This window comes from Colias croceus, chromosome Z (assembly GCF_905220415.1).
Source record: "Colias croceus chromosome Z, ilColCroc2.1".
NCBI classification, from domain to species: Eukaryota; Metazoa; Arthropoda; class Insecta; order Lepidoptera; family Pieridae; genus Colias; species Colias croceus.
In genome coordinates this window covers 3,475,777-3,498,869 of record NC_059568.1, presented here as the reverse complement: position 1 = coordinate 3,498,869, position 23,093 = coordinate 3,475,777, and the positions used below count along the sequence as shown (strand labels likewise).

Sequence of the window (23,093 nt, the reverse complement as noted above, 5' to 3'; positions counted from 1 at the left end):
TGGATACGATTATAGTGTAGTTGTATTGAAATAATAATAGTTAAAAAAAACTAAAAAACACGCTAAACCGAACTAAAAAATAGAAAATTTTATCAAATTAGTGTATTGTCATCGGTCCTCAATAAATCTACAAAGTTTGAACGAAATCTGGCCGTTTAAAGTGGGTCAAAATCGCGCCCAAAGAAGTCGGTTACAAACATACAAACATAAAGGTGAAGCTAATATAAAGCGTGTAAAAAATACAGGTCGACCTATACCTAAAGCAAAGGCTGAGTAGTGTGACAAGACATTTAAAATTAGTCTCAATTATTTTCGTTGACAGTAACAGAAATAGTGCACATAAGTTTACTATTGTATATTAAACATAGACTCAATGGAAACTGATCATTAACATTTCGGACAGCAATTTCATAAGCAATAAATACTTATATTATAAAGCTGAAGAGTTTGTTCTTTTGTTTGTTTGAACGCGTTGATCTAAAGAACTACTGGTCCGATTTGAAAAATTATTTCGGCGGCGCCCATTTATCGAAGAAGGCTATATATACATCATCACGCTAAGACCATACGCGAGCGCAGCTAGTACAAAATACTTCTGATTACTCGTGTGACAATTCTTTTAATTTCAGCGGGTGACGTATTCTTTTCACTCCTAAGCGTGAGTGCCTTTAATGGCATAGTTAATGCTTATCTCTATTCACCCGATGGGTTTGTCCCTCTACCGATCTCCCCTCTACAAGTATACAGATTGGCTTTGTGTCGTCAAGCGTGGAAGTTGTCAAAGATATCCATTTGCCTGTATCGCTCCTGTGTGCGATTGCGTTCATGCGTCAAAGTTGTCAAAGATATCCATTTGCTTGTGTCTCGGCCGTACTTGAGTTATTATGATGGGTGGTCGTTAAGGGTATCCCCCTGTGTTAATTATATTTGCGGTGGACAGAGGCTTGTATTGCATTCGATGTCTGGGCGGTGGACGAATGGTATTCGTGTAACCGAATCTGAACTGATCGATTAATCGTCAAAGCTTTACACGGGAACATTTGTATTAAGGAGTAATAGAGTTGTGTAAGCCGATGGTCAATACGTGAATATCTACGTATATAATCTACATTTGAGTGTATTTAAAATATGATATGAAAATGATTATGTTTTAATTTTAATTTCGGAAAAGCTTGTACACGTGAATCTACTTAATGAAAGGAATAAATTAATGATTTTCCTAGGTCGAACAGGTGTTCAATTCATATTTATTATCTGTTTTTTTTGAAGAGCGATCGTAAAATGATAACCATAAAAAGCGAGAAATACGATTTGTAACTTCAACTTTTATATTTTTCAACTAATCACTTATTATGACTGTCAGGGCTGTCCCCATTTTCACTAACACCATCACGACGAAAACTTTCTCAAAAGAAAAACCGTACTTGAATCAGTTAATCCGTTTTATATACGTAGAACAACACACACGTTAAACTGATAACACCTGTCGTCACTCGGAGCGTTAATGTGCGGAAGAGATTTTTCCGGATTTTACATATTCACACTCAATTGGCTTAGCTTAATGTCTTTGTAAAGCCAATTTTATATGCTTTCTAGTCAATTCTTTGTTTTGTAAGATTAGCGGAGTTTGAAGTAGGTAAGTAAGACATGTAAGTAAAAACTAGAATCTATTTTAAAGGGCTTTACTCGATATAAATTCTTTGAAATGATAGATTAAATGAAAATATATAAAACAAAAATACTCTCTTTTATCCATTGTAAAGATTTTATCTGACCTCTTTCCATTTCTACTTATTTACTGAGAATTAGTTAATCCTTTTGTTCTTAACAGATAAATTCAGATGTTCTTGATAATTTTTTGAATCTGTTTACCACCATTATTATTTATTTAATGTACTGATAGTTTTTTTGTTTTAATCCAGATTTGACCCAGATAAAAGGATCGTTTACAAAATAGTAACTATAATCAGTTAACATAATATTGAGATACATATTATTAGTTGACTAAACATTTACGTCCGGTTTCACACGTACAGGACACGTTCGTAGATACGTTCTCATATCTACTATCTACGTTCTTTACACCTCTGCTTTTAACCAGTTAATGTCAAAAAAGATGTATAAAAATAGCCACCACAAAGTGTTAATCAGGGACATTATTATCAGGGGTATTATTAGTGTTGAATCGGCCCTTAAAAGCATAACTCATTTGCCATTATACATGTAGTACGTGCTAGATTGATCGGAAGTGCGCTTACCGGATAAACACTAGGGACTATTTGCTAGTTTGTGCACCCGGCGTCGCACGCTAGCTCCGATTTATCCTAGGGCTTCGAGCTCCATAGACTATAATCTGTATATACTGTTGTCTGAAGACTGTAGTCTGTTGTATCCTTCGCGCTGTTGTTTAGATTGTCTGTTTAATTTGTAACTAAGATTTGTTCGAAACAAATGAACGCGATTTATCGATGCGATGATATAGCAGTGCAATTATTGTATAAGGGAAAACCTTTCTCGTCTCCGTGGACATAGGTATTATTAACTAGGTGTAATATTGTATTTGTACTGTATTTGTAAGTGTATATTAGTTGTTTATTAAAATGTAGACGCTTAATTAAATAAAGTCTACAAGCACCAATTTTGCTCTATAGATAATTATATCTATAGTATATTACGCGTTTTTATTAGTTATTACGCGCTATAATTAGCGCGTAATTATAACTACAGCATATCTCATAAAATAATAATAACACGTAAGCAGTTCGAAGCTTCCTGCAAATTTGTAACATTTTATTAAAATAGATTTGCATGTAACAGATTCAGCGACACTCGATTCGCACTGAAAAATGTCCAACTTTTACATAGTACCTTGTTATAACTTCTTTGACGCTTCATGTAGCAACGGTATAACATATTGCAAAACAAACAAGCTGGTAACTAACAATGTGTATAAAAAATAAAAACAAATACATACAGCTACAGGAGCAGGGCAGACAAAAATTCAGACGTAATACATTAATACCTAATCGCATGTACTGGGATTTTTTTTCCGTAGTCGCGAAACGGTGAAATTTCTGGCAAACCGATGGAAATTTATAGAAAGGAAGACGCTTTTAGCCGCTGTATAATGTAATTTGCCAATATAAAAGGAAACAGTGTCTAATAATCTCTTGAAGAAAAAGTCGGCTTATTTTTTACATATAATTCAAGTTTTTAAAGTCTGTTGTTCGATGTGTGACTGCGCCAAATCGTAATGTTCCAATAATAATTCATAAATAAGTTAAAACCTTACTTAAAATAAATTCAATAACCTGATGTTTCTTTCACGTTCAATTTCATACAAATATTCCGGTAGCATTATAACAGTCATAAGTTTAATAAGATTCAAATGATTAAAATCATTTCATGCGGATTGTACTTTCAATAGGTACACCTATTCAATTATTTAGGTACATAATTATTCAAATCCACTTTGCAATATAGCATTGTATTTACTATTTATAGTATCATATAATTCAAAAGCGCAATTAATTACAAATGTCACATAATATTAATTTAACTTAAGATGTAAACTAACTGTATTGTAAGTACTAAGTAACTGCCTTGTTTGTTTTCATAACCGTTTTGTTTTTATTATCTTGCATGTGGTGTTAGCCTTTAAGTAGCTGTTGCATTTATATAAGTTATTTTGTGTTATTGTTTCTGTATGTATGTGTTGATGTAAACAACTGTTGGCTGACCTTAATTAAATAAATAAATAAATAAATTAAGGATATATTTTACCAAGTAAACACACGACCGCGACGATCCTATTTTAGGCGCCTGTCCAACAGTCGTTATTATGTAACCAATCTAATAATTGCTTATCAATGTGTGTAACTGCAATTAATAACTAATTTACCGTGACAGCTGTTAATTGACTTTGTCGTTAAAATTTATAATAGTTACTGATCAAATATAAGCATCGATCTTATATTTGTATTATATCTATCCTATAGTTAGCATTAAGGAGTAGGTTATCTTAGCTATGAAAATTCAATTCGTAGCGTAAATAATCGTTTAGTTTTTTTTTAACTTTCTGTAAGAACCTTTGCAAAGTATAAGGAAACTTACGAAGATAGATGCAAGTTATGTATTGACAAAGGGAAATAGGGCTTAAAGTTTACACTACAATAGGATATGTTTATAGATAACTTTACATACACAATTGTGTACTATAAGCCATACTTGCCCGCATGTCTCCAACTTCCTCATAATTCTACAACTAAGGTTTTGTTACGAAACATATACGTGTGATTTGTCAAGTTTTTATAACTGAATATAAATAGCCATGGACTAGCCATGCCATGGAATAGCTATGGAATTATGCCTAAAAATGTATATGAATAAGCCACATATTGTAAAAAAATATAGTAATGCAATAGTCATCAACATAGTACGCTTGTCTCCGCAACTATTTTGTCTCTCCCATTAACTCTATGGAGAGTTGCGTCGCTACGTGCGCGCACTTTCTTACTAGCCCCTTGATGAATACAAAACTCTATGGGGAGTTGCGTCGCTACGTGCGCGCACTTTCTTAGGGCGGCCGTACACGGACCGCTTCAAGCAGTTGAAACCGACCGCTTGAAGCCGCGACCGCGCGGTGAACTATAGGCATTCATTCACCGCCGTACACGTGAAGGCTCGAGCCGTCGCGACCGCTTCAAGCCGTCAACTGCATGACGAAATTCCACCGTGCCTTTGACGGCTCGCGAGCGGTCGTGAGGCATACACTGACTGCTCGAGCCGTTGACTGCGCTAGAGCCGTCGAGCGACGGCTCCCTATCCCCCTGAAAATCAATGACTTGACTAGTCAAAAAAATCAACCGCTAGAGCGGTTGGTAGCGACGGCTCGAGCGGTCAACAACCGACGGCTCGAGCAGTTGACGCCGACCGCTCGAGCCGTCCGTGTACGTCACTCAGCCGTTAACTGCTCGAGCGGTCCGTGTACGGCCGCTCTTACTAGTCCATAGGGCGGTCGTACACGGACCGCTTCAAGCAGTTGAGACCGACCGCTTGAAGCCGCGACAGCGCGGTGAACTATGGACATTCATTCACCGCCGTACACACGACCGCTCGAGCCGTCACGTGTACGGCGGTGAATGAATGCCGCGCGGTCGCGGCTTCAAGCGGTCGGTCTCAACTGCTTGAAGCGGTCCGTGTACGGCCGCCCAGAGTTGATGCAGGGAGAGACAAAATAGTTGCGGAGACAAAAGTTGCTGAGACAAAAATTGCTCTTGCGCGCTAGCTCTAAACATTCATATGAATAACATTGTAAAAAATATACCAAAAGTAATGTGAAATATCAGTGCGGTCGAATAACAAACATATTCATTAACCTAAACAAATACTATGTGTATAGCTTTTCAAATTAAACAACTATTGTCCGCTTCACTGACCGCGTTTATTTTTATTTCAACACCATTAAAATTCAACCCCCATTCCACCCCTCCCACCACACGTAACCTATGATCTATTTAGAGGTAAAACATTAGATTTTTATTTCCCTCACGTAAAAAATGCAAACAAAATATTGAGGTATTTTTTGATTTCAATTGTACAATATTTACGTATTGTGCGTAAAGGCTCTTATGCATTATGTGTATTATAATTAATCTGTATATAATATACGTTCGTATAAAGTGGCTTTGCTATTTTTTTATAATCCTTAATGAGTTTTAAATATTTCACCTTAATAATCGTGCATAAGAGACCTTAAAAACATTTCACTGTATCTTATTTATTATTACATGATTTATAAGCAAAGATTTAACTGCGTTTCCGACAGCATCAAGGATTAAGGTATTACCGATTTTCCCGTGTTATTAAATTAATTATTCATCCGTAATCTAGATTTACTAAGAGCAATATTCAATTAATATTCTTATTAGAATTAATAAATTGAATGCTACAAATTGAAGCAGTAGTTACCGAGCAACAAGATAATAAGCTTATGCTTCTGCATTTGATTTATGAATATGAATTTGAATTTGTATTTTAAGTGCAGGGTTGCCTGGAAGAGATTGCTTTTAAGCAGTAAGGCCGCCTTTTCGTATGTATGTGCTTTATTCATCATCATCATCATCATCAGCCCATATTATACGGTCCCACTGCTGGGACATGGGCCTCCTATGAGGGTACAGGCCATAATCCACCACGCTGGCCAAGTGCGTGTTGGCGGATGACACATATCGTCGAACTTTTTAATTCTTCGACATGTCGATTTCCTCACGATGTTTTCCTTCACCGTTCGAGCAGTGGTGATGATACAACATGCGCAGATAAATTGAAAAATCAATTTATTTCCTGCGCGCTCGCCTGGTCTCGAACCTCGGACTTATCGATTCGAAGTCCGAGGTGTCACCACTGAGCCACCACTGTGCTTTATTGTTAGTTTCTTTTTAATCTTTATCTGGTATATATCTTCAAAAAAGAATAAATAAATCAGTGCGAAAGAATGTACTGAGGTAATTTCGATAATATAATCGATCGTACTAATGTATGAGCTGTGTTTATATTTTAGTAATAATTGTTGTAGCCACGAGTATACCGTCATAACATAGATTTATCATAAAGAGCTGATAAAGCCATACATTATCATCTGTCTCTGTAACTTGTCAAAATAATTAAATAATATGTATACAGATGAAATTTCAAACACAATACGCACGATAATATTCCCTTTACATTATGATAAAATAATAATTAATGAGTGTCCATACAGCTCGTGTATTTAACGGCCATTATAATATAAAAATTAAAAATTACAAAGCGGCAAAAATAGACGAGCCTAATGAAATTATACGTTCACCACTGAAATGATATAAAATTATTTATATTGTACAAAGGATCGACAGTCAGTTCGTAGTCCGACATATTGAATCCATAATAACTAATGTTATTTAAACTATTGATTCGCGTCAATCGTGAGGTTTCTCTTTGTGCGATGTGTAGATTGTGGCGACAGTAATATGTATATTCGATTTGCTGGTTACTGTGTTGCGTTCAAATCAATGCCGTCTCATTTCTGACTATTATTGTGTTGTAGCGAAATATAGCTTTGTCGATGTTCACAGTTCAGACATATATGGCATCAATACACATATATGCTGACTTTATTAGACGTGTGTGTCCGTAATTGTAAGTATTTTCCGGTCTATTTAGCCTTTTGTACATAAGTTAAAGCATGAATATAGCATGGAGTACCTACCATCCAGATTCGTTTAGGTACCTATTTTTTATCCAAAGGTGAAATAAATAAATAAAGATTTTCAAATTTTTAATTTATTTGTGTAGATGGCTTTTTGTACAATTCACTTCAACAAATTTTTTGACCACCGCTATTAAATTTTTGAACTATTTGTAAGTGTGACACTTTACGTAAAACCTTTTCTATACTTAATAGCATTTTGAACTGAACATTAAAGTTTTAAAATATTTATATTACACTCAAGCAAATACACTTGTAAACGAACAAAGAATTATTTAAATAAGTATTTGCATTCAGAATCATGTTAAAATTCAAAGCGTATTTATAATACTGAAATACATTTATTCCGAAGTGTATTTCATCGAATAGGTATCTTCAACGTACTGAGTTCAGAATAACTTCAATACTCTGTGAATGCGAGTGTATTTTATCCGGAAGTCTTGGAAAAACAGCTCTATTTGTAGTATAATAAAAGAGGCTATTATCTCATGATGCACGCATTTTTTCGGTGTTACATTGCAGCGAAGTATAGTTCGGTGAATGGTAATTGAAAACTTCCTATCATCATTCCACACCCGTTTTTCTAGACGCGTCGGGGATTTCCTTTTATTGTGGCCTAGCCGGTGGCCGATGTTGTCTGCTGCCATACATCGCCCCTAGAGACACATATTCAATTTAAACATATCTAATTATAATTATAAAACTGCGGTTCACCAGTTCCTTCAAAGTTCTTCCAAAGATAAGTACCGCAGAGTTTTATTATCGGGTCGTAACTGTCTAGTTTTTGTTCTCACATTCAATGTAAAGTCATATTCCCGGAGTCTAGCCTATAGAAGGGGCTGATGCAATTCATGTCTTCTCATTGATCGATTTTCTATCGCAGTTGTAATCATATTGTTCTCGCTTGCCCGCCCGAACATTTTTTCACTGGGAGTCGAAAGTAGGATGCGAACAGCGCTAAATTGACTTGGGAAGTGATAAAGTGATATTTACTCATCATTGTCTTGGAATATACATATATTATATTATAATATTATAATGAAGTATGAATAAATGATGTAACATTCGGCTTTATAAACATAAATTTTTGTGAATATGTCTGTGATGTGCTTGTTCTAGTAGGTACCAAAATGAGTCTCTTAATATGTTTTCAGTACGCGTCTCTGTTAAATTGCTCAGAAGTGAGGAATAAATTAAAACACATGTTCCAATTACTGCAGCGGGTCTAATAAATGCGGCTAAAGGTCAGGGAAGGAAAAAAACGAGTAGTGTCATAAGCAATTAACACGCCATCAACATAACAATTAATCGAGATAGATTCCGCGCTTGAGCTCGTGTGGGAATTGAAGTAGGTATGGATCTTAACGTAGGCTCCATTAATAATGCATTGCCGATTACGTCTAAGCGAATCGTGGTCAAATATCGGAGGGTATTTATTTAATTTTATGTGGTTGACTTGCGAAATGAGTGGATGTTACTGAAGTAAATTGATTACTCACCAGTTGTAAAGTAACACTCGACTATCTCTATTCAAAAAATTGTTACAATTCGGCGCCAAATTAAGACGTATATATTTATATAGGGCAACTTCTTCCAATTAATGTTAAGAATACGGTCAAAGGTATTTGCTACTTTTCGCTTAAAGAAGTCGGTCACTCTTTTGTGAACAGATTTAATTAATAAAAAAACTATTTCACATTCCACCGCGTTCCTTTGACCTGCGTCCAATTCGAATTGAATGGGCCCTTTTGAACGTTAACTCTTTGTACGGTTATATATTTTTTAGACTGTCTAAATTGTATAACTGCGGTATGAATGGAAATATGAAATTAACGCGGAATCCGTATAAATAAGGAATTGAAACAGTATTGTAGTAGAGTGAACGGAATTCGGTATTTGGCCGTAGGAATGGCGGTAAGCGGGTAGCTTGTAACAGTTACTGAAGCTAAGCCGATGCAGCTCTAAGCGGATTAATCCGACCAATGTTCATCAACCTGTATACAGCACGGCTGAAAAATCTTGGGCCAAATGTTACGCCATGTTTGTATCAAATATTCCATAGCGCAGTTCCGTTAATTAGCTATACGGGTGAATGATTGGCGATAGTCGTCTTCCGCTTCTTTTTGTAATATTCAATTTATATCAAAGGACGCTCGATGGCAAGCGACATACTAATTAGTCGTGGTTATTAGCGTTCATAATAATATTAACGGGAAATAGTGTTACTGTCTGTTCTATTTTCATGTCTGCTTACTGCTGGGTTGGCTTTATATGTTGTATGTTATATTAATTATATTATATATACGTTTTTTATAATTTTTAACTTACGTATCACATTAAATAGAACTGGTTCCCGTTTACTTAAAATTTTGAATCCTCATAATGTAAGTTAAAACATTGTAACAACGTAGGTATTTGTGTAAACCCGTACAGCAAAATCCACACGCTACTTTGTATGAAAGTAAATCTAAACAGCTTTTGCTATTACTTCATAGTTAATAATATTGTTCACGACAATGTATTTTCATTTTCGAACTAGTTATTATATGGAACTCGTTACTGGCGATATATAATGTACTATCAATAACATCAATCAATGTATGGTTTGGGGAATCATAGTTAGTTATCTGTCTTTTGTATGGGAATATAATGAGTTTGGTTTGTTATGAATTCCCGAAATAATGAGAGTATAGTGCGCGAAAATTGTTTTTGAATTTTACCCGTCGATTTTTCCGTGAACCTACATGAAGTTTTAAAATTAAATTAAAGGGTACAATCTCAAAACGTCCCCGCGTTGTAATTTGCGTGCGATCCGTTCGCTAGCGGAGCATTTAACGCGAATTATCGGAAATATTACGGGGAAATTTCAAAATTCGACGGTAAATTCAATAAACATTTTATTATGCGCTTTTTGTATGGGGATTTTCCAATATTTAACCTATTGTTAGAACATTATAATCGTGGAAGCGTCCTTGTTGAAGGCTGGGTGGGAATTATGTTCGGTGTCAAAGCGAAATTTATGTTTTCTGATTCTTATTTGATTGTTACAGATTGAAGTACAGAAGTAAGTCGATTTGTGCCTTTTATTTATACACTTTTAATATCCTTTTCACAACTATTTAACTGTGTGTGATTTTTATTGATTTGCTTACTTATTCTTTTAAAATTTTTAGTCTATTCATCAAATAAAATACACAGAAAGCCGAAACTTAACCATATTGCACGCCTCATAAGCGAAGCGTTGAGGTGGGTACTACTGTCACTTCGCGCAAAACATCTGATTTTTCAAACTTAAAATGTCTTTATGTATCATACATTGCACTTGTAAGATAATACATACACACACATATTAAGAAAAAACACTATTTTTAACATTCATGATATTTTTGATGTCATTTTTGTTATTTAAACTACTTAAAAAACAGTTTAAAAAAGTTCTGTCTTGGACGTCCGTGTGTCTGTATGTGCGGAGGATTTTCTTGTTAACACGATAGCGACCGAAATACTTTACTAATCGAGTCTTTTTTTTCTCTTACGCTTGAGTATGCTCAGGAATAGAACCCTTTCATTTTTCAGGGTCTGATTCGATGTGGTTTAATTGTTATTAAATAAACAAAAAAAAATATCGACTGTTCTCCATAATTTTAGTACTTATATCTATATATTACTAGTGGTCCGCCCCGGCTTCGCCCGTGGTACCTACATGTTTAAACTATCCTATCTCTCAAGTTAGATCGAACTGCACATGGTGTGCGAATTTTATTATAATCGGTTAAGTGGTTTAGGAGTCCATTGAGGACAAACATTGTGACACGAGATTTATATATATTAGATATTCTTTATTTTTTTTTAATATTTATAGTGTACTCAAAATTCACCATTATAATCTCGATTCTTTAAACTATAAGCCAAGGTTTAAAAAAATAAGTTGGTAGTCAGTCCCTTAAACCTGCGCAGTTTCACATCTAGGTGGGGCGACAAGAAAAATAGCTCAATTATTACGGTACCGCTTTCTTTACTTTTCCAACTGGTTTATTTTATTTCTTTTTTATATTTATAGTGTACTCTTTATAAATAATCAATTTTATTGTAAAGGATGAGATTATGAGGCGTGCGCTTTTGGATTTTCCAAACTATTTTATGAAATAGTGTAAAAATTTGGATCGTAAAAGTCTGCCAATGACGTAGCGGTCAAGGTGTTTGTATTTAATATTTACGTCAAAAACTGTTAGCGTGCACTGTATTGAGTTCTGTAATAATGTATGTTGTTTAATTTAGGTTGATACTTTTGCTAAAAATTCATAAAAGTTAGAGGTTAAAGGTCACTAAAATATTTTTATTAACATGCAAGAGACATTAGTCATGTAAAGATAAAACATGTGCTTGAGAATTAAATTACCTGAAGTCTTAATGGAATTCTTATTCAATGTATATTTTGGTTTTATTGACAAAACTGTAGGTATACAGGAGTATAAAATATAAACATTAGAAATACTGAATAAAATAATTACATAGTTAATTGTAACACGTTTACGAAAGCATCCTAACAATTATATGGCCAGGTGTTACGTCGCCGGCGTGGTAGTTACACAAACTATTTTCTTGGCAAGTAGATCGATACACGATATAACGCAAAGCACTTACACCAACTTGCACGCAGAGTGCGCAACTTGCAAACAAACAGGCGAAATCTCACCTAGGAATTCTGACCTATGTACAAGTTGGAGTACATGCCGTGAGCGTGAACCTCGCCAGTTGGCGGTTTTCCCTCAAGTTTTGCGTATACGTTTGTGGAGGCCAACTAAGCGTTGTGACTGACGAAAATACCAAGTGGAGACGGGAATTCTCGAGGTCTTTTATTTCAGTTGACTTAGAAACTTGGGTTGCACTCACATCCTATATGCTGCTTGGTGCTTCACAAAGGTGCGAGATTGTTATAAAGGTGGGGGAGGGAATCTGGTTACTCGCGAACTCGTCTCTGTAGAAACTGGTCCCAGAATTGTTGACACGAGAATATCTATACATATAATAAATCTGTAGAAGGGTCAATTCTGTACATTGAAAATATTGAAAAAATAAATAACAGGGGGTGTTACTGGATCGATATCAAGCCCAAATATGTGATTAAAAAAATTTTTGTCTGTCTGTCTGTCTGTCTGTCTGTCTGTCTGTATGTTCAGGCATCACGTGAAAACTAACGGTTCGATTTCGATGAAACTTGGTATAATTATACCTTATTATCCTGGGCATAAAATAGGATACTTTTTATCCCGGAAAAATACGTAAAAAAAAAATCGTAATTTTTCTTAATTTTTCCGCGCGGACGGAGTCGCGGGCGGAAGCTAGTATAAAATATACTTCATGAGATCTTGTTCGATACGAAAATGTTTGAACATAAATTGGATATTCAGAAACCTTTATAGAGCATGAAGGTAAGAAAATTAAGATGACCCCATGCCAAATTAATTTTCTTACGTCTATTTTCCTTACCAGTTGGCAATATAAAGCGACTTTTCTTATGTATACTTAAGCCCTAATAGAGTCTTTTATAAAATACGATTATACATGTCTTTTTGTATTTTAATACATTTTCCTATTACGTTCTATAAAAGCTTTACACAAAGCGGTATTGTCAGTTAGAAGCCCCTTGCATATTCTCCGGTACATCTGGGAGTAGGTACATATATCGCAGGTTGTAAGCAACAATATATTCTGACATGGACGTCGATCACGGCCTATGCTCCCGAGTATAGACTGTAGACGTACCAAAGTAGGTACGCCTCCCCGTCGCGTCGTTGCTATGACGGCGCGTGAAGTTCGCGCCGTCTGAACGACCCTCGGGGTAGTTGCAACTAGTTAGTTTGTCTTGAGAACTAATTCCTAGATTAGCAGATCTTGATTTTGTCGGTTTGATTTGGATATTATGTAAGACGGATTATTCGCTTAGGGATTGGCGTGAGTGGAAAGTGATAATAACAATGTTAGTGCTGTTTTTGTATTAATTCTTTTCACAGAAACATACAACATTGACCCGAGCGTAATACAAATTTTCATGCTGTAGTTAATTGTTAATCCGGTTTTAAATACAATATGTATTCAAAATTGTAAGCTAAATTCAATATCAATTATTAATTACGCATTTAACTTATTTATCCCTTTGTTATTACATGCGATTTAAACATGTTGATTATTGGTTCATTCTGAATTAACCTCTCATCGCCGTGTAACGACGGACATTGGTTGTAAAATAATTTTGATGTACAATAGAAATACACGGTTAGCTTTGCATTCACATGTTTCAAAATTGGCGTGTTTATTCGCGAAACTTCAATGTTTCATGTATTGTTTCCAATTTAACTTTATTTTAGTTTTCGATTTCGATGTTTTTATTTTCGTGGTGCCTACATGCCATAGAATACGCGACCGGCATGTAGTTTAAATTGCTGTACTTTGCCAGGACGAGAGGAAAAAATATTTCATATTAGTTTGTTTGCGTTAGTTTCAGATGCCCTCGCGTGGAGTCAATAGAATCTACGTGTAGTCTGTTAGGTTTTCATCGGAAACCGCACAGGTGTCTGATTGATGCCAGCACCGAAAAATATGTAACGTTATTATTCAATTTGCAGCAATTTTTTTCAATGGAATTTGAAATTTTCGTCCATAACGCAAAAAGTGCTCGCATTTGTATTATCGCGTGTATTATGCGCTGAACAATTTGTCGAATAATCCGGACACAAATACTTTCATAGTTCTCTTTACATGTTCGAATGAATTCGTTTAACATTCTGGAATATTCTTTGTTCAACACAGAATGCCGACGTCGCACTAAGCGAGCGCCAACTTTCTTGGCGTACTCACTTATAGACTCACTCACAAACTCGCGTATATTCATTATTAATCTTAGTCTAAATTTTAGTTCCATAACTTTTCTTAAGATATGTGGAACAATAGAACGGAATGTGAAAAAGAAAAGTACGAGACGAGACGTCGCTTTCAAACGAATATACGTATCGAATATTGTGTACGTACTATAATTATTATTGTGGCAATAGAAAAACCTCCTAAGTGCGTTTCCATTCGCGCTTCGGTTGGTTCTTTGCGGTAAATATTAACATAAATAGTCGTAGAATGAGAAATTAATACTCTTTTCATTTCAGAAAGTTAATTTTTAAGTTTTCAATTATGAGGGGATTTCATTGTTATAATTGGTGTTGAACGCTGACTTAGGTCACATCGGTGCCGAGAAAGTTAGATTTAAGTGTTATTTAATTGCTTTCACAAATGCTGCGGTGGTATAATAATTATTAATCCTAAATCTTATTATTTTCTACGCCGACTTTTCCGGTTCTAAAGTCGATAACAATAGATTACATCTCGTCACGGATATGAAAAGACACCTTCATGAATGTAAGCTGAAAAAGTCAACAAACTTTATTTATAAATCTTGTATGGATGTAACTTCGATAATAACTCTGGTGATTAAGGCTAGACGCATCTCTATACTTGCCACTCGCATAAAAATTAGATCCACATTGAATTTAAATATGAAAACACGCTGTAATACTTGTGTTTGCTTACGTCTGGGCTTTTTAATTGACGGCGCGAGCCTGAAAAGGGACATTGATAGACAAATGGGCGGTCATCGAAGCGTTCCCAAACGTTATTCATTCTTCGTCCGCTGTAAACAAGTTTTTGAACGCGATATGAGGACTGAATCCGTTAAATTGCAACCAGGGCGGCGGAAATCTTGTGCCAAGTGTTGAGCGTGTCTACGATGTTTTTATACAGGCAAATAATTAATGTTCGTACAATTTTATATTATAAAGTCGTGTCTTATAAATCTGAAAGTGGTAGTGTGTAACAAACACGTGTGTTCGTTAATAAATTATAACGTAGCTTAAGGCTGTGGTGAAAAAGGTATATAGGGAACAACTGTTGCGCGATAACGTGATGTGCACGTGACTGGAGCCGCGTCGTGAACTAGTATATCGTGTAACCGAACCTATCGAGGTTCCATCGGGAAAATAATAAAAGTTGTTAGAGTGGGCAGCCATATCCCTGCACACGTCGTTATTGGAAACTTCGCAAGTATAATATGTACTAAATATTGTAACGTTTGCTTACAAATGCACGACATTTATATGGTATTGAGTGAACATTATTATAAAATGTGTTTCAATGATTGAAATCTGCATGAATGTTATGTTACGGTTCTTTAGAAATAAATTGAAAGAGATACGAGATATTTCACTTGATTTTTCTTGTGTTCACTCTTCTTCTATACTATAAAAATGAATCGCAAAATTTGTTGGTAAGCGCATAACTCGAGAACGGCTGAACCGATTTCGTTAATTCTTTTTTTATAATATTCCTTGAAGTACGAGGATGGTTCTTATGGATAGAAAACGTAAACATGTACCACGGGCGAAGCCGGGGCGGACCGCTAGTTCTTAATATAAATACCTGAAATAGTAAACGAGACACCATCTAATAAAGGCAATTTTAAAGTAAACATGAAGCCTCCAATTAATTACACTTTAATCTAGACTCTTATTAATTCATTCTCACGTATATATTGGAACAAAAATGTGATGAGCCCAATATTCATTAGGATGAATAGCCTCGTTTTTCGTTATTAAAATCATACTGTCGTGTAGGTGCCGAAATAATTGAAAAACATTCCTCGCACAGCACTGCTCGTCCGGCCGGCTCGTATTAATTCGAAACGCCGATATTCACCTGTATCTATACATCATTTAATAATAATTGTTGTTTACATTGGAGCATCATCGTGTGTAAGTGCGATACGTCATGCAGGGCGGATGGATGTCATCCAATGGACGCATTTCACGTCACTCACGCTCGCGATAATTAGCTGTGAGTACGCCTAACTTTGTATGTTAGCTAAGGAATTTAGCTCGTACTGGTACTTAGCAGTCGTAATAGCATCAATCAAAACATCAATACACCAATTACCTAGCGAGGGGGTCTTTGGCGTTCTCAATAACGTGGTTTGTATAATTTGACTACCCTTTTGATTCGGTTTGTCCGCCTTTGACTTCAGGGAATTTGAATAGAAGGCATTTTCATTTGGATAATGAGCGATCTGTGATTGAAGCGATTGTATTATCCATGGTACTCTTCATAAAAGGATATGAATTTCAACTTGTCTCGTGTTTTGATTACATTCTCCCTGACAGCGGGCGGTTTATAATAAAGCTATGTTTAAAGAACGAGCACTATGAGCATTTTACATGTAACAACAATTTCACTTTAAATACGTTATTACTGAGTTGTCTTTACCAGTGTAAACCTTTCAGCCACATCGCAAGTTTCTCTGAGGTCTATTTAAACTTAAATACAATATTCGTTACGCTATTTTCTTGCCCTTTACAGCGATTAAATAATTTCCGCTAACGGCATTCTCTCACTCGTCGATGGCGCTCTATTTTGAAGTGTAATTAAAACGTAGGGCCACGCACCGATAGTGTTAATTATCTGCTTAATTACTCCGGGCTCGCTCGCAAATTTCGACATTAGGGAAGCGAGTCGCCAAGTTCTTTTCTTTCGCATATGAATACGAAGGATTCGATTTGTGTATGCATTAGGTATTTATTACACATTTTTCTAAAAAAATCTGAACGTGATTATGCACGCCATAATCGAGTCCCGTTTAAGGAAGCCTTCAACTTTTTTCACGTTCACATCGCGGTGTAATGTGATGCAATTATCCCTCATCGCCGACTCACCCGCTTATTCGATTAATATTAGTATGCTTCGTGCAAAATATTGTCGCACATAATATTGTAAACGCAGTGGGAAATATCCTTATTTACATCTCAATTAATTTAAAACTTGTCAGTAGTTGAGAGTAGATCAAAGGCGCTTAAATTTTCGGGAATACGTCTGGATTTAGCTTGGTATCATATTAATTTTACGGATGGCTCCGATTCCGAATTAGCAGCTAAGCAGGCACCGGCTCCGAATGTAATTAAGTCATAACAAGATTAGTACCGGCGTAATGGTTTTATTGGAATTAAACGCGCTAAGAGAAATGTTTTTAAAAGATTGAATCAAATCAAATTAATAGAACAAGCTAACGAAACGGGATGCTTCGCTTTCGATGAAGTACAACTGTATCGCACAATAAAAATATTCTACTTTTTAAATCTTATTCCCTCTTTGTTAATATAATTGCAATTAGATTGAAAGAGAGTTTCTCGATAATAATACCAATTTACATTCTTTAAGGCTTTTTTTACAAATTATTCTTATACGAAATGTTTTTACCGTGTTTAACTCTATTGGAAAATGTGTGAGTGCATTCGGTATAGTGCTCTGCATTTTGTCAATAAGCCGATGTAAAAATTGTAAGAAGACTTTCAGAAGCACTTAGCAAACGTCATTTTTTCTATATATATATCTTTGGTTCGACAAGTTTTGCTTTGTCCCACGAAAGAATTTTTAATTTTGCCAGGCGACAGCGCAGTCCAATTTTTTTGGTGCCTCTGGTTTCCGAGATTTGTGTTTTTTTTTTACTTATAAATTGGAACACTCCTAGTAAGCAATTAAAATGCTTGTGTTATGAGGTTCCGCTCTTCCTTAACACTAAATATATATATTGTTATATCATTGTTTGAATATATTGTGACGGTAAAGATACCAGATTTGAGTTCCGTTTGCGACGTGCACATTTTTGATTTCGTTTCGTTGCTTTAGCGGCGTCGCATTCCCAGTAAATAAATACAGAAGTGCATACTTCACATGAAAGGTGAAATTGCTTTCCTGCGGGACATCGAATATTACGACCAATTATGACTTGTTAAATTCGTACATCGATATGAGTTCAAAAGAGATCACAATGGAATCGGTTCACCGATGATTCTTGGATATTGCCAACTTTTCATCGGTATGTCTTTGAATATGATTAGCCCTTTGTATGGCACCGTAAACAATATAGTTCATCAAATATTAAAGCTAACGTTATTTTTTCGAAAACAATTGGTTATTGGAGATAATTTATCCGCAATTCGGCAGAGTTTGTATGAATTGCTCTAAATAAATCGTATGCGAGTCCATCGATATGAATACGATTTGAAATTACATTGCACGTTTAATAGACGATTATGGTCTCTACAGAGAGAGTTTAATATCGACATTAAACATAAATATTCCATAGAAAAGCGACATTGAGGCACATTGAGGCATCGCTCAAGGAACAATTAGACGTCTGACTACAGCTGATAGGTTCATTAAAGGAAATCTCATTTATTGTTTCTATATACTTCACTACTTCAGATAGTTGCTTCTTGTAATGTTTATTGTTTCGAGATGTTTGAATCGATCGGGACTTAAGGTTACTTCGATGTTCAATACGATTCCTTGATGCATATTGTGGTATGCTTTGAAACTTTGAATGGGCAATTCGAAATTATTATTTGAAGAGCGGATACTAATCTATGATCTCTCTATGTGGAATGCATCCTTCAAATTGACGAATATTAGTTCCATATTGAATTAATAGGTACAAATTACAGCTACAATAGAACTGCGCTTTGGTGTTATTTGATTTATTAGTGCTAGTCAGAATTTGACAATTGAATTTATTTACCTTATCGAGGTTATTGAATTTATCGATTCTGCTAAATTCTTCATCACTGTGTTTATACTTTATCCTTAATTTGCCTTTTTATTATTTGATATAATTGTTTCTCGAAAGAAAAGTTCCAGTTAAGTATATATATCGGGAACTAGACTGCCAGTTCCTAGATTCCTAGTTTTCAACATGATTTCATTACGTTCGAGAGAGCGAAAGCGCACAATTCCTTGGGTCAAGTTTGGAGTGTGGGCTTCACCGTCCCTAACTTCATACCTTTATTGCATTAGTATAGAATCCGTGGAAACACCAGCCACCGCATGCAACGATTCAATGATTAGGTTTTACTTTGCTGTTCTAAAACTTTTAATTTCTTGAAATTTTCTTGTGATTTTCATTTAATATGTTCTGCCTAGATTTTTCTCCCTTTCGCATTGCCTTTGCAAAACTTGTAATATAGAAAGAACGGGAATGTTATAATATGTTGATATTTGTTTTGGATCGAGAAACTCAACAACTTCTAGACAATGATGATAAGTTCAATAATAAGTGGGTTCATCGCGATGCTCTCAAAAAATACACACAGTAACCAAATGAGAACGTTGCGTCACAATGTGACAGAAAAGTAATTGATTTTAAGGGCAACACAAGGGCAGCACACACAATTTGCGCGCTCTTTCGTCTCGCAAACTTCATTTAAAGCAAACTTCATTTCATTTAGCGCCCATCATGCGGCTCGCGACGCCCGTTCGACGTTATTAACGTTTTTAACGTTCACTTGTGCGTGCTCGCGATTAATGTTATATGGAAAACGTTATTATTCATGACCCGTCGCCGGTCGAGTTTATCTGTAACTAGATTTCCCATCGAGTTCGTCAGCCATATGATGTCATATTAGCGCGGAGGGTGCCCGCGGCTCCGCTCGCATGAAATGTGACGGATTTATTGCGTTTTTGACGCGATTTGGTTTTCCAATACTCATATTTGTAAGTGGATTATTGCTGGATTGAAAAATGGCGAACTGAACTTGCGAATTTGTTTCTTGATTTCTGTGGATGGATTTTCTTTTGGCTTAATGAGAATTTTTTATTACGCCATCGCTGTGACTACCTAAATATAGAAAGCTTAAATATTAATCTTTTACAACTTGTAAAGTATATTTAACGAGACTATCTCGTTTGTCAAATTAAATATCGATCAAAGTTTATACAATAGGTCATCACGAAAGCAATAATGTTAATGATCAACGGAAAATAATTATTTCAAATTGGGTTCCATAAAACAAAATATTAATATAAGAAAATCGTAATATGAACTGCATTTCACTAAGAGCTTTACCTTACCTGAAACATAAACACAACGTTCCAATTGAAACGTTATTAACAGCTAGTCCTATTCTAGCTAGGCCGGATTTCACGGCACCCCCCGGTATGAAATTCTAGCACCATACAAATGCGTCTCTCTCGGAGAGGACATAGAAGGATCAAATCCATACCGTCATTATCGAGATATGTCACTCCGTACGGTATACCGTTTAATTAACGGACAAATTAAAATATAGTCTGTGGCGTTTAAATTTAATTATGGAACACTTCAATAATTTACACCCGGCTTATGAGCGGGGTTGAGATGGATGGGCATTTGGGTTAAATAACTTATACGTCACTGAAATTCTATGCGGACGGTTCTTTGCCGCCGCCCTACGGTGTCGTAGCATGCGAGCTACGACACGACGGCGTTGTTCAATCGGCTACAGCTTTTTTGCTACGAATTAGTTACGAGCTACGCGTGAAGACTAGCTGGATATAAAATACTAGCATTCCGCCCGCGGCTTCGCCCGCGTTTAAAAAAACCCGCATAGTTCCCGTTCCTGTGGGATTTCCGGGATATACATATATGTTTATCCAAGTTACCCTCTATATATGTATACTAAATTTCAATGTAATCTTCAGTAGTATTTGCGTGAAAGAGTGAGTAGGTACATCCATCCTCACAAACTTTCGCATTTATTATAAGTATTACATTTCCCAACGTGTAGAATCAACAAAGCTAAAAACAGTGTAATATTTATGGCTATTAAAATATTATATAATATTAAATAATACATCATTTATTTTGATAAGGGTTAATACCAAGGTACAATTAAAGAGCTTTTTGTAGCGGTGGTATTTTAATTTCTTTTTTTCAATAAAAAAACGCTTATTGTGACATGACTGTAATAGTTAGAGATATGCTGCCGCTGATTTTTTGTAGACAATGGTGTGTTCTAAAAAAATGTAGTATATCATTTTGTTCTATCATCAACAGTTTTCGCAGCGCACGCGATGTAAGGTAGTTTTTTGATATTTTTTTCACACCTTGGATTACGTTATCGTAATTTTAGTAAGGATGCCTATTTTTTTTGAAAATGAAATATAGCCTATGTCACTCAGAAATGATGTAGCTTTCCAACAGTGAAAGAATTTTTCAAATCTGCCAAGTAGTTTCGGAGCCTATTCAATTCATACAAACAAACAAACAAAAAATCAAACCTTTCCTCTTTATAATATTTGTATAGATAAAATATGTTTTTTTTTTTACAATAAATATTATTTTGCCTTTTTTCGTTGTATGCAGCAATACTTGTAACGTGGAAAAATAAACGTTTTTCTTGCATTTTCATGTAATTTATTTAACAATTTTACGAAAACTACTGTTTCATTATTTGGCTGATAATTAATTTGTAAGTTGAAACAACACTTTTTAAAAAGCTACCAGCATCAAAGTTTTGTTGTAAAACTGGCAACTCACTCGCTAATTTGGATCAGAAACGAGCCTATGAAAAATTATATTCAAACTTTGTATTTATTGCTGGCCTTGCTGGTCTATGCAAATTTATTTACAACTTGCATCCAAACAGAATAAACAAAGTTTCAAATTTCTACTACATAGCAGGCGCTTGATTGGCCTCGCAGTTTTAAAAAAAGTTAGACATTCATACACTGTGCGAAAAATATAAAAGTCAAGCGCTGAAGCATTTCAGTTATAAATATAATAATGAACGCAACTCCTCGAATGCATTCTGCGAGAACGCGAGGTTTACGAATTAATTGTATTACAAGTCGTACACTCGATTATGGCTCTTATTTTCTCAAAAAGAAGCTGTCAGCGCTTTGATGTGCAACTATTGGTTTTTATAACAATGCCCATCAGCCTGTTCATTAATAAAGTTGCTCAACTGAACAATCGACTCCGTAATATTGTCAAAACATTGATATAATTGAGTGATTCGGCACGCGTTGTTGCTGTTATTAATTCAGCTAATGCATTGCTTATTTATTAGTGTTAAGCGTTATTTGCACATGTTAAGCGCACTCGGACACATTTAAGCGGCCCGTAATGTATAAACATGAAACGGCTCTAAACAGCAATGAAACGCCGAGTTGGTCCTACAAGAGCCGGTGTAAATGCAAGTCAATTTAATTTGTTTACGACGCTAATAGAAAAAACGACGGACACCTCTCTCCATTCGAGATAAGCCCCGCCCGGGTGTTAATTTGCATTAAAATCCCACCCTTACCGTGAAACTAGCCGTCCTTTGTTCGGAGAGTTTTTAAATCGACCCTAAGGGGGTGTGTCGGCCGGGCTGTGATCTGAGCATTGAAAACCGGTGCTAGATAAAATGATGAATCTGTATCGCGTATGGCCGTTGCCGTATTGTTGTAAGTCACTCTTCCGTCAGCCGCCGGCGAGTGCAGCCGAATGCACGGTGCGCGTGCTCCCGTATACGCAGACATGCAGCCTCGCGCTCGTGGCTACACGCGCTGTACCGCTCAGTGCCACCCGCCTTGTCAAGCTTGTTATCAACAGTTGCAGGAGAGCGACTTCGACGAGCGGTCGCTGTCGCTGTGCGAGTCCACGGAAGCTTCGGAGCGTATTTGCGGCGACTTTTTCAACACCGTGAAGAAGGGTCCCGGCAAAGTTGTCGTCACGGCGATCGAACCACCCCCAGAATTTCAGGTATGTGACAATTTTTTGCCTTTAATGTGCGAATGTATCGCATTTTAACGATTTTTTTAAGCGTTTTTTTTTCTAAAATTCTATTTGATTTGTATAATATGTATTTTTTTTATATATGTATATTGTATTTATAAATATATTTTAATTTTTAAATACCTATTCTAATGATTTTAATTTGTCATTACAACCATTTTTATTTGTTTGATAAAGATTTATTATATTTAAGACAGGATGTGTTTAATTTCGTTG

At 35.7% G+C, this 23,093-nt stretch overlaps 1 protein-coding gene across 2 annotated transcripts in view; it reads left to right on the top strand.

Moving 5' to 3' along the window:
* The window catches only part of LOC123705005, a 76,803-nt gene that overhangs the window by 23,333 nt on the left and 30,377 nt on the right, over positions 1-23,093 (top strand). Inside the window, exon 2 of one of the 2 annotated variants that reach the window (XM_045653544.1) lies at positions 22,695-22,844. The exons of the other annotated variant lie outside the window; for it this stretch is intronic. Within the exon in view, the coding sequence (XP_045509500.1) occupies positions 22,695-22,844 (150 nt within the window). The remainder of the gene's footprint in view (positions 1-22,694; positions 22,845-23,093) is intronic. 2 annotated transcript variants of the gene reach the window in all.